Here is a 13,528-nt window from a genome sequence, read left to right as displayed (position 1 = left end):
AATCACGAATAGAAGAAATAGGTGAAACATCCAAGACGGCTGAACCTAATTCGGAAGACTCTGATGATGAAGTCCTTCAAATTGACCTCGATGCTGACATCGCTGAATAAGCATATATGATATATGCATATATGTATATCTTTATGAATTTCTTTCGGGCGCCGAGTATGTCATTCGCTACAAATGACAGACTTCAGTTACATTTTACGTTATGTCATAAAATTCGTACTTGCTCAATAAAGGGATAATTTTCCAGGTTGATATTACCCTACACTTAGCAACCCCTTTTCTTACCCCATTTAATATCAATAAGTCAAGAGGGTTGGATCCAAAAGCAATGATTGTAAGTTACTCTAATATGAATTTTATGCATTAAACTAACTTGAATTCCTTTATTAATCTTAAGTTGTGAACTCACAAATTTATGGAATAAACCAGCTGAATTAAAAATATAAGCAAGCCGTTTTTAATTATATTATTTGGTGTTCGCAGAAATTGCGCTATTCCAACCTTGAAGACATTTATGTCATTCGCTACAAATGACAGACTTCAGTTACATTTTACGTTATGTCATAAAATTCGTACTTGCTCAATAAAGGGATAATTTTCCAGGTTGATATTACCCTACACTTAGCAACCCCTTTTCTTACCCCATTTAATATCAATAAGTCAAGAGGGTTGGATCCAAAAGCAATGATTGTAAGTTACTCTTATATGAATTTTATGCATTAAACTAACTTGAATTCCTTTATTAATCTTAAGTTGTGAACTCACAAATTTATGGAATAAACCAGCTGAATTAAAAATATAAGCAAGCCGTTTTTAATTATATTATTTGGTGTTCGCAGAAATTGCGCTATTCCAACCTTGAAGACATTTTCACAAAATCATTGAGGTGACAATTGGTTAAGTCATTACAATATCGAAAGTCACCACAACAGGGCCTAGTTAATTAGCCTAAAATTAACTCCTGAGAAAAAATTTTTTTTTTCGTCAGTATAATACGCGGATTTTATTGAAAAAAAATTTTGAAAATCTTTGGTGTGAATAAAAAGGAAAAGGATAGAGCGGAGAATTTTAAAGCGAAAAAAGTGAAGGCCTGATCATCAAGGAAGTCAAATCAATTGAAGAGCTGAAGCTAAAGTCGCTAGAAAAGGCAAAAGAAGAAATTGAAAAAATTTTGAGAGAATTTTCGAGACGCGTGTTGGTGCAGAAAATTTTTTTTGGTCAATCATCACTGGAACTTGTAGTTTCAGCAATTCCAGGCAGCTAACGACATCCAATAACACCTGTAAGTCGGTTTATGAACGAAAAAGGGGTATTTGGTGAGTTATCGAAGATAAATTGGCACTAACTTTAATTTAGCCTGAAGGCACGCGGAGAGTTTTTTTTTTTCTTTCTTTTTTTCTTCCACAGTAATCATTTCCTTACTTTACAAAGTCGTAAACAACTACGAATCATCACCCGTCGTAGATTTACGCAAAACTTGCATTCGTTTACGCATGGTAAACGAATCAAGGTATTTTACATATAAAAAAATTTTTCAAACCTCAACTGGATTGTCAAGTGATCCACTGGATCAAACAAGAGATCCTATAAGTCGCCAAGAGACTTACCAAACACAACAAGATACCCCTCATCGATCCAAGTTCAATTTGGACCGTTCAAGTGGTCTACAAGCCGGCAAGAGGCACCTGTCAAATTCCTGAATAATTTATATATAAAAAAATTACAACATGACAAATAAGAATGTCAAATCACTTAAGGAGCTGTTGAACAAGGAGAAACAATGGTTCATCGATTACATGAACAATAATCCTGGAGCAGATGTTATCGACAATTACATTTTCGCTGCCAATACTGTCAAAGAAGGCTATAAATGTGCACAAGGAAATAAGTGTGACTTGCTTCAAAAGGAATGTAAAGATCGCGACAGTGAAGAATCGCGATTATTTCTATTATGCTTCTCTTGTGACCGTATATATCATCAGAGATGTTCAAGGGCAACTGAGGAAGATTTAGTGAATGAGAAAACTCCGTGGATTTGTTTAGAATGCACAACGGATCCTTTAAATAAGCACGCAACTGAATTCTTCAAGTCCGGTAGACAAATTCTGACACTAAAAGCTAGGCTTGAAAAAATACACGACAGCAGTGGAAATACCTTCACCTCTACCTATTTCATTGGAAGAATCACATGATCAGTTGGATCCATTTTTCGACATGTCAGTGATTGAGCAATCACTACATGTGGATTTTAAAAATTTGGAGCCTATGACAGTATCAAGACTTCTTGGTACAAAATTAATACAACAACAAAGTGAATTTGAGTCATTAAAGGATGTAGTTATGAGATCAGAATTGGAGAAAAAAGAATTGCAAGATCAATTGGCAAGAAAGGCAGCAGAAAATGATGCTAGAGAAATAAGAATGCAACAACTGGAGAAAACTATAAATGAACGATTGTTTTTACAGGATGCGAAGCTTCAAAGCTTGCCAGCAATTTCAACAAAGTCTGGAGTGAGACAACCTCCTCCGCCGTTAAGCTCAACTTTGGTGATGAGTCATATTTCTCACCCGAATGGCATAAACGTGTCCGGAACTGAAGAAGGTACATCTTCTTCACAAACGTTGAGACAATCTCACACCGAAAGTTCAGCCACAAAGGCTGCAATATTGAATCAAGCATCATATAGCATCAAAGTATTATCAGCAAATGAGGTTCTAGCGCAAATAGCTCAAGAGTTGAATCAACAGTCTATGCATCAAAATCAAAATGCTGTAAACACATCTCAAAATAATCACACTTCGACATATTCACTTCCAATTGCTGAAAACCTCGACGAAGGATTAAGTCTGAAAGACATTCGTAAATGTCTACCTAAAATTGAAAAATTTGACGGTAGTATAGACAGATGGCTAACCTTTGAAAGAGCTGTAGAAAGAAATATACGTGAAGGACGTTATTGTGACAGTTTGGCAAAAAGTTTAATTCGTCAGGCTCTATCAGGACAACCTCTCGAAAGAGTTGACAGCATTTACAATTTTTCAACAGCATCTGAGATAATGGTATACCTGAAAGAGAGTTATGGATGTTCTATGAACATCGTATCTAGTGCAAGAAAAAAGTTATTAGCAGTGAAGTTGGCGAAACCACTTACTCATCCTTCTGTCATGGAAATTACAACAAAAATTACCTCCTACATGGCAGCATGTAAATATGCCCAACTTCCAATACTTGATATGAGTATATCAATGCATATCCACAATCAACTGGACCCGACGTATCAACAACAATATTACAAATACTTCTATGAAAAATATCCTGGATCGACACGCTTGGAAAGGCTTGATGTGCAATTCGAGTTTCTAAATGAACTGTCCAAGACATTACCTATGAATGAAATTAAAAATATTGAGAAGAAGGAAGCAACGAACAAGAATTTTCAAGTCTTTTCAACTTCAGTCACATCGACTAAAAGTGGAACTAATTTAAGATCATCTTTTTCGAAATTCCAAGGAAAGGATAATAAAGACAGCAATCAAGACTTTAAGTACGAGATTCGCAGCAAGGAAACAGCCCCTTATATTGGCTACGATATGGATAAAGTTCAAAAGCTGAAAAAGAAGTGCGAATTTTGTGAAAAGTTGAGCCATTTCTCGCTTGAATGTCGTGATTACAGGATTATGCCAATGGATCAGCGATACAATATTTTAAAAGCCAAAGGCATATGTACCAATTGCTTACTTACTACTGAGCATCAAGCTAACGAATGCAATCTAAAATTAGGTTGTGGATTTAATGTAGATTACAGCACCAAATGCTCCCAAAAGCACCATATTACTCTCCATCGTGGGAAATATAATAAATCAAATAATTTCTACAAACATAAAAGACGTTCCAGTTCCAACAACAGTTACAAGTCCAAAAGCAATTGTCTACGTCACGAACCCCAAACGCCCTCAGCACCGCCAAATGAGCCAACATCATCAAATACAATTCAACAATCACAGCAAAGTAACAGTCAATATCAAGGTTATACTTGTTCCACTGTATCCACATCTGAAAAAGGATACACAATTTTGTCGCTGTGCAATCAGAACGAACAAATTAGTTCCCAGCGTACTATCAAACTTTTTAGAACGTATTTTTATGGTAAAAATAAAAAAGGATTTGGGTTCGCGTTGGGAGATTCGGCAGCGGAAGTGACTCTAGTTAAACAAGATTTAATCTCGGATCTAGGAATTGTTGGAGAACCTTGCCACATTGAACTTTCTTGGACAGACTCAACGGTCAAATTAACTCCAGCTATAAAAGTTAATTTGAAAATTTCAGGAATCTTACACGATAGCGAAGTGTTGGAATTAACTGAATGTTATGCTGTTAAAGACTTCATACTACCTCCTCGAACGCTTAATGTTGAGAAATTGAAGAAACAATTCCCATATCTACGTAACATTCCCTTTGATTCATATTATGATGTATCTCCATGTATTTTGATTGGATCTAGGGACGCTCATATGTTTGAAGCAGTAGAGCCTGTCAAACAAAACGGAAGTGGAAAACCTGTGGGTTTGAAGAGTAAACTAGGTTACACAATTTATGGAGGCGCTCCTGAATATAATTCTAATAATAAGCTTACTCTTCAATCCATATCAATGAATAATTCATCGGACGAACTATCAAATAAGCAATTGGATTATAATTACGCTTATGCATGCTCCATAGAAAGCCTCGGAATTAAGCAAAAGGATTCACATTACACACAGGATGAGCAAGAAGCTATAAACTGTTTGGAAGAGGAAATGAAAATCCTTCCTGATGGAACAGTGGAGCTTCCGTTGGTCTGGAAGAAGATTAATGGGAATATACCAAGTCTGCCAAATAATTATCCGATGGTATTGAAACGGACATTAGCTCAAGAAGTCAAATTAAAGAAAAATCCAGAATTATTACAGGCATTCAATAACAAATTTAAGCAGCTAATTGATGATGGCTACGTTAGAGCCGCAACAGATGTGGATATGAAGTCATCTTGGCCAAACGTTTCCTACATACCCATTTCGCTTGTTGTTAACTATAATAAAGAACCAATAAAGACTCGATTAGTTTATGATGCATCCGCACGTTATAATAATACTTCATTAAATGATCATCTTTTAATGGGACCTAACTTACTGGTAGACATGCTGAAACCATTGATGAAAATGCGTATGAATAAGATAGCTTTTACAGGAGACGTAAAATCAATGTTTCATAGAATCAAAATCTGTCATCGAGATCAGCAATGCCAACGCATTCTTTGGAGGGAATTCTTGAATGATCCACTACAAATATTCATACAAGAATCAATGCTATTTGGTCCAAATTGTTCACCGTTCTGCTCTCAGTATGTTAAAAATAAAACTGCTGATAAATTTAAGGAACAATATCCAGAAGCAGCTCATGCATTGAAATCATTCACATATATGGACGATTTATTGAGCAGTGAGCCATCTGTTGAGAAAGCTATAAAAGTTGCAAGTGAATGTATCAATATTTTAAAAACAATAAACTGGGAACTTATAGGATTTCAGAGCAACAGTATCGAATTTTTAAGGTCGTTGCCCAATTCTCACGTTAAACAAGAACTAATTCCCATTATGAGCGAAGAGGAATCAACTTATACGACAAAGGTACTGGGATTGGTGTGGAACCCAAAAACAGACAAATTTGAATTTAAATTGGATAAAAGTGCACTAATTATTAAAGATGATGGCCGCAAACCAACAAAGCGCGAACAATGCTCAACAATTGCAAGAATATTTGATGCAATTGGATTTCTGGCACCTTGCATAATTCGTGGTCGAATACTTTTACAAAGATCCTGGCGAAAGAAAGTTAATTGGGACGAAGAAATCGGAGATGATGATAATAATGTGTGGATCAAATGGTTACAAGACTTAGAACAAGTCACAAAGCTTCAAATTCCACGATTACGTTTTAAGAACATAAATCTTAACGAGGTCGAGTCATTAGAACTTCATATGTTCTGTGATTCAGGAAAGGAAGCCTTTGCTACATCGTCGTATTTCGTCGCTACAATTAATTCATACAAAAATGTCAGTTTCGTTATGGCAAAAGCAAAGGTCGCTCCCATCAAGATGAAAAGCAAAACGGAAATAACGGAAATGCCAAGGCTAGAAGTGATGTCCTGTCTCATCGCTGCTAGATTGAAAAATACAATAGTTCATTTGCATCAAGATTTGTCATTCGAAACATTCTTGTGGACCGACAGCGAAATAGCACTTCGTTGGATCAAAAATCCCAATCAACGATTACCGAAATTTGCTGTTTCGCCAGTTGAAGAGATTTTGGAACTTACTACTCCACATGAATGGAGACATGTAGACTCCAAAAACAATGTTGCTGACATCGCTACAAAATTCAGAGCTTTTGATTTTGGAGATTCAAATTCGGATTGGTTCAAAGGTCCTAGGTTTCTTAAATTGCCGAGAGAATATTGGCCAAAGCAGAAAATTAATTTTGAGTGTTCGAGCAACAATGTCAATGTTATAGTTCAAAATAATAATATTCAATCGCCAATTAAACTGCCAAACATCAATTGTGCATTAGCTTCTGACTATTTTATTGATTTGTTTCCAGCTTCAATTACGAGCAATTGGGATAAATTAACGAGAGCCGTAGCTCGGTCACTGAAAATCTACTTTGAAATGATCATTCCACTATTAAAAACAAAAAAATGGAATGAAATTCTTGCGTGGAGACAACTTTATGAAAGCGTTGATATTGAACATCCAAAAGCTATCGATTATGAAAGAGCCATTCTATTCATCATACGCAGAATGCAGCGTGAGTCATATTCTCTTGATTACAAAAGGCTACAAGAAGGAAAAAGTGTGAGGAACATTGAACTTGCTCAACTAAATGTATTTATGGATCACAATGGTGTGATGAGAATAAGTTCACGGGTAAATCTTTCTAAGGAAGTTTATGCTCAAAAAAATGCACCCATAGTGCCTAGAAAAAATCCAATTAGTGAAATTTTACTCATGCATTATCATCACAAATACAAGCATGTGTGCATTGAAAGCCAAATTGCTGAATTTAGATCTTCTATGTGGATGCCTCAAATCCGCTCAGCTTTGCAGAAAACAAAGCGTTTATGCAACTACTGTAACGTCAAGAATGCAGTTCCAGTTCCTCCCAAAATGGCTCCATTGCCAGATTACAGAGTAAATCCATCACTGAAGCCATTTGAGGTCACTGGCTTAGATTGTGCTGGACCATTAATAGTATATAATTATGGAAGGGCGAAAAAGGTGTGGATCCTTATCTTTACTTGCACAATGACCAGATTTGTGCATTTGCATTTACTTGAGAAACTTGATACACTAAGTGTACTGGAAGCAATAATTTCACTTTGGGCTGCTCATGGCCCCATCAGCAGATTCATTTCTGACAATGGCACCAACTTCGTCAAAGCCGCGAAGGTCATCAATCACGATAAGCACGAAATATTGAAATGTCTTGAACAGTCTAAGAAAGAATGGGACAAGAAACAAGTTGAAAAGTTTTGTACCTGGAAATTCATTCCCATTCAGTCGCCGTGGTTTGGGGGTTTCTACGAGAGGCTTATTAAAGAAGTCAAAAGAGCCATAATATCATCCATTGAGAGTCGAAAGGTATCCAAAAGGGAACTTAACATCGCACTGCAAGAGGCAGGTCACCGACTCAATTGTCGACCTCTCACTCACAATCCACTAAGCAGCGAGGATGAAGAAGTCCTCACCCCTCATCATTTAGCAAAAAACCGTTCAGGATGGCCATTGCTCCCATCATTATTCAGTCAAAAAACACCCCATGATCCGATGAATGACAGAAGTGAATATAGGAAAGGACGAATTTTAGCTGAAGACATTACTCGCAGATTCGTCGCATATTACTTGCCTGTTCTAACAAAACGAGACAAGTGGTTTAAGGACAAGCCTCCGATGAAACCGGATGATTTAGTTCTACTTGTTGACCCAAATAAAACTCGGAAAGCATGGGAGCGAGCAAAGATCATCAAAATTTACAAATCAAAGGATTCGCGAGGAAGAGTTGCTGATATTCGTATGTCGGATGGCACAATAAAGCAACGTCGTAGTGTCAATAGACTTGCCAAATTAAATATTCAGAAACTCTCTGCATGACTAAGCATGCCTTATTATAAAACTCACTTAAATTCCCGAAAGAACGCATCAGTTCTATTATTATACGCATGGTATAGCATTAATTATTTTTTTCTTCTCATTACAGATAAATCAATTATAATCATGAATTTTAAATTAAGCAAGCGCAAGGCAGAACAAAATGATCTGACAGAACGTATGAATAAGTTTCCCAGAACTCAAGACAATTTCTATTCGATTGTACAATTAGCTCCAATTCCTGAATCATTTACCCTCAGCCAAATATTGCTGGAAATTTCACCGTACATCAAGGATGCGATTGGAATAATGAGAGTGGCTGATTATAAGGCTAAACGCTTGGGTGAAACTGTGTTCATTTATCTTCCATTTAAGCAAAGCGCACAATACCTTGAAAAGGTAAAATTGGATATTAATAACAGCTACGTTTCTCCTATAGAGGTTCCAATGAAGATAGGCCGAGCAACGTTTATTGACAAAAACTTCAGTGCTTCGTTTCATGGCGTACCAATTACTATTATGCTAAAAGGCTTAGATCGAAAGCAAGAAGCGCCCATTTATTACTTGTTTGAGTTATTAAGATACTTCGAAAAGAAAGGTGTTATAACTGGAATGAGGTTGGGATATGATGGAAAGAGAGATTGGACTATCTCCCATGGATTTGCGACATTCCTTCGTCAAGCTGATGCTCGCCTAACCGCAGGAGAAGGTGGATTTATTGAGCATATGATTCAGCAGAAGCTGATTAAAGCAACACTCAGCGAAAATATCCCCATGCTGGTCGCTATGGAAGACTCTCATTTCCTCCAAAATGGAATTGTTCCCTGGAACCAAGAAGCCGAAGCAATAAATCAGTTAATCATTACTTACGAATGGCCAGGATATTTGCAAGAAAAGAAGCAAATCGACAACAAGAGATTGATCAAAAACCTGTACGACAAGTATCACAAAAAATACCCAGGAAAGGGAAATTCGAAATCAGCTAAAAAGTTTCGTCAAACACACAACGTAATGCTGAATGCAACAGAAGACACAACTGAGGAGGAGGACGATGAGGATAAGAAAACATCGGAAGGAAGTAAACAGACCGTTCAATCACGAATAGAAGAAATAGGTGAAACATCCAAGACGGCTGAACCTAATTCGGAAGACTCTGATGATGAAGTCCTTCAAATTGACCTCGATGCTGACATCGCTGAATAAGCATATATGATATATGCATATATGTATATCTTTATGAATTTCTTTCGGGCGCCGAGTATGTCATTCGCTACAAATGACAGACTTCAGTTACATTTTACGTTATGTCATAAAATTCGTACTTGCTCAATAAAGGGATAATTTTCCAGGTTGATATTACCCTACACTTAGCAACCCCTTTTCTTACCCCATTTAATATCAATAAGTCAAGAGGGTTGGATCCAAAAGCAATGATTGTAAGTTACTCTAATATGAATTTTATGCATTAAACTAACTTGAATTCCTTTATTAATCTTAAGTTGTGAACTCACAAATTTATGGAATAAACCAGCTGAATTAAAAATATAAGCAAGCCGTTTTTAATTATATTATTTGGTGTTCGCAGAAATTGCGCTATTCCAACCTTGAAGACAAAAGTGATAGCTTTAAGAAAGAAAATAAAAATGGTAGCTTTTTTAAATTCGAAATTAAGTTTGACCTTGTCCCGAAAAATAATGAATAATAAATTAAGAATAAATTTGAATTTTTATACTTTAGACACAACCAACAGTTGAATAATGTCAACAAGAAGATCATATTCATCTAGTTCAATGTCATTTTACACGCTTTTTTTTAAGGTAAAATACATAAATTTTACTGAATCTTAAATTGAAATAATACTCAATAAAAGAGTAATCTAAATAAGTGTATCACATTTATAAGATGAGAATTTTTAAGTATTAGTAGCAAGAGTAGCTTAAGAGGGGAGTAAATGCTGAGGTTTACATTCTCTCCCCTCACATCATATCAATCATTCCATGAAAATATTGCAATATACTTTCAAAACATCCAGTTTAACTAAAAGATTGAGAACAAAAGAAATGAATGAAAAGAGGCAAAAGGGAAAAAGAAACATGTAAGAAAAAAAGGGGAAAGAGGAAAAAAGATGTGGAAGCAAGCAAAGGAAAAAAGTTGAAACGTGATATAGAAAACTTTTTCTTTTCAAATATGCTAGGCGATTCTTGAAGACGCTGCCGGCATGCTTTCTCTATATAAAATACATATACTCTTTCCATTCAACCAAAGACGTCAACGACGACGATGACGACGACAATGAAAAAATTAATGTAACGCACATCCAATGTAAGCATATATTTATGGTTATGATTTATTGTTTTGCTTTTTCATATACATATAAATAGAGGGAAGGCAATTGCTTTCTTTATTCGCGGAGGACGCGAGACGACACATTGGGAAAGCGAAAAATATTTATCATATGAGCTTGTATACGTGCTGTTAAATAAATACTTTCCACTAAAAGTGTTGTTTTTCCGGTACAAAAGTACTGAAAAACGAAAGAAAGTTTTTATTTCTCAAGGCATTCAACTTTTCGACATCAGCACAATTATTTTTCTCTTTTTTCTATCCAACTCGCACCTTTCTCTTTTTTACACCGATGAATTTTTATGGTTGAGCAAATCAGAGTTGATTCTTTTTCCCCCCTTTTCTAACGAAATAAAGAATGAATAGAAGAAAGAAGTAAAGTGATTGTTGAATTGTATAAGGATGAGTATAAAGCTATGTTTTTCAAGACAGTTATGTTATTTAGTTAAAATAATCGAAGCAAAATCTGTTTCTCGATTTTTTTTTTAAATTTAAAGGTGTTATTTTCTTGCCGCATATATGTTAAGAAAGTAAAAATCGGAATTGTCAAATGTATGTAGAAAGGCAATCAATTTGAAATAAGAATACGAAAATGCTGTAGTAGATAAATACATAATGTAACGAAAAGGTACCAATTTATGCGAGTGCAAATAAAATAATATTTATGTGGACAATATTGACAAATAAACTTGAGGCTCTTTTACTGTAGATATAAAGTTGATGGGAGAAAAATCTCGAATTTAGAAATGTATAAAAAGTCGACAAATTATCTAATTAACTTTTCTTAAAATTATGCATGAAATAATTCCAAAATTCCTATGTGCCACATAATTTAATTAGGTATTTTTGCATTAATTCGAATAAATTCTTTAAATACCTAATGATCATAATCACCAAATCATGATCATAATACCAAATCAAATTAAGTTTATGACAAAAAAAAAGAACAAATGTTATGATGGTCTGTTGAAGTGAACAAAAAATGACACCACAGTGGGATGTAAGAAGTAAATAAATAAAAAAATAACTCACCTGGCATTGTGGCAAATCACCTTCGGGACGTTTTGCTTTCCAACCGAGTAATGGCGGTATACAAATCAGTGCACTCATTATCCATACAAAGGCTATCATCAGTGCGGCACGTGCAGGCGTCCGCGTCTTTAAATACTCTACAGCTTGAGTAATACTCCAATAGCGATCGAGGGATATTAAACATAAATTCATTATGGATGCTGTGCACAGTAGTACATCGGCAGCTGAATGTATGTCGCACCACCATGAGCCAAAGACCCAATAGCCCATTAATTCATTAGCTAGTGAAAAGGGCATGATTACAAGGCCAAGAAAAAAATCTGCAACGGCCAGCGAAGCAATAAACCAATTCTGTATATTTTTTAATGCCTTTTCAGTAGCAATTGCAATAATTACTAGCATATTACCGACAACTATAATTATCATTAAGATTGTGACAATGATGGATGCAAATATGATGGAAGTAATAGTGTATCCGCTCGGATATCCATTACGGTATATTGTATGTGGTGTAAGGGCAGTAGTTGATGAAAAAGATTCATTGTTGTATGCATCACTTATATTTAGCATATCCGTAGATGAAGAATTTCCAAGGTATGAAAGGAATTCTTCAGCTGTCTCATTTATATTTGAATTTGCTGTTAGATAATCCATCTTAGCTATTTATTTTTTATAATAGATCACGATCTTTTAAAATTTCAAACACACTCAATATTTTTTTTTTTAAAATATAGGTATTGTATATTGCCTTTTTCTTTCGTTTTATATTAATATAATTATTTCTGCACTTCAAAAATGATGATATATTTATATGTTGATTAGTTTGATGTAATAGTAATGCTTTGAGAATTCAATGTTGAAAAAAACTTATTTCTCATTGGAGACTTAATAATTACTGTCATTTTCAATTAATCACAAAACCCAAAACTTATTAATGTTTATTTTTTGCGAGTTTGCTTTATATGTATTTATTATCTATATGTGTCGTAACTGTTTATTAGTTAACATCACTTTTTTATGCTTTTGCTTATTGATGCATATGGTTTTTGTGATATGATGAAATTTAAAATTTATTGTTCTCTTATTCATTTATTTCTTTTTATATTAACATTTATAGAAGAATGAACGAAACAAATTTGATTTCTAACTGTTTTTAAAGCCAACATAATGTTTCACTTACTCTTAGTATTATGTTCTTTTTAATTATATTTAAAATTTAATACTTTATTATTATCGATTTGTCCTTAAAAATCCTTTTTATATTATCATACATTTCACAATACTGTAATATTTTGTTGCCTAAAATTTAGCAAAGTACAGTGTTTTTGACGCATCGTATCACCCTTTCGTCTTTAATCCTTTAGTTATTCATCCAATATTTCGTGGTTTATTTTATATTATGTTTTTATCTTTTACTAAAACACTTTTAAAATATTGAATACCTCTGATTTAGAAAGCTTTTTTTTTGCTGAAGTCAGTGATATTTCAACTTCCCACTTAGATTATATTTCGGATCTAAATATTTTCTTGTATTTTATGTCCTTTTGCTTCCGTTAACTTTAACTCGCTGTGTCACGTAATATTGCATCATAAATTTTATTTTTTATGTCTATCTTTTTACCTACTAGCGTTCATATATGACATAAGGGGGCAATAGCTAAATGTTAAATGTTTTGTGAAAAGTCGATTTTTTAACTTAGCTTTCTTCTTCTACTTCATACTTTTATAAAACTCTTTTTTTTTATTTATTGTGTGACATTTGGACCCACAGACTTGTACAATTCACATAAATTTTATCTTTTTTATGATTTTTTACTCTTTTCACTTACTCCTTTCGACTTACAACATAAATATACATATATATGTTGCATAAATGGAAAGCCATATCAAAGTAGCAGCATTTGCGAGAGCATTTTAATTATTATTATTACTTTTGTTCTATTATTGTATATGATAAATG

At 34.4% G+C, this 13,528-nt stretch overlaps 1 protein-coding gene across 1 annotated transcript in view; it reads right to left on the bottom strand.

Moving 5' to 3' along the window:
• Positions 1–12,503, bottom strand: part of Octalpha2R (alpha2-adrenergic-like octopamine receptor) — a 51,185-nt gene extending 38,682 nt beyond the window's left edge. The window contains exon 1 of the mRNA XM_070638095.1: positions 11,569–12,503. Within this exon, the coding sequence (XP_070494196.1) occupies positions 11,569–12,222 (654 nt within the window). The 5' untranslated portion in view covers positions 12,223–12,503. The remainder of the gene's footprint in view (positions 1–11,568) is intronic.
• Positions 12,504–13,528: the final 1,025 nt, after the last annotated feature.

Source organism: Chironomus tepperi, unplaced genomic scaffold, assembly GCF_022539635.2.
Source record: "Chironomus tepperi strain 1889 unplaced genomic scaffold, CSIRO-AGI_Ctep_v1 contig_170, whole genome shotgun sequence".
Classification (NCBI taxonomy): domain Eukaryota; kingdom Metazoa; phylum Arthropoda; class Insecta; order Diptera; family Chironomidae; genus Chironomus; species Chironomus tepperi.
The sequence above is the reverse complement of the archived record's forward strand: the minus strand, read 5'-3'. Positions and strand labels throughout refer to the sequence as shown.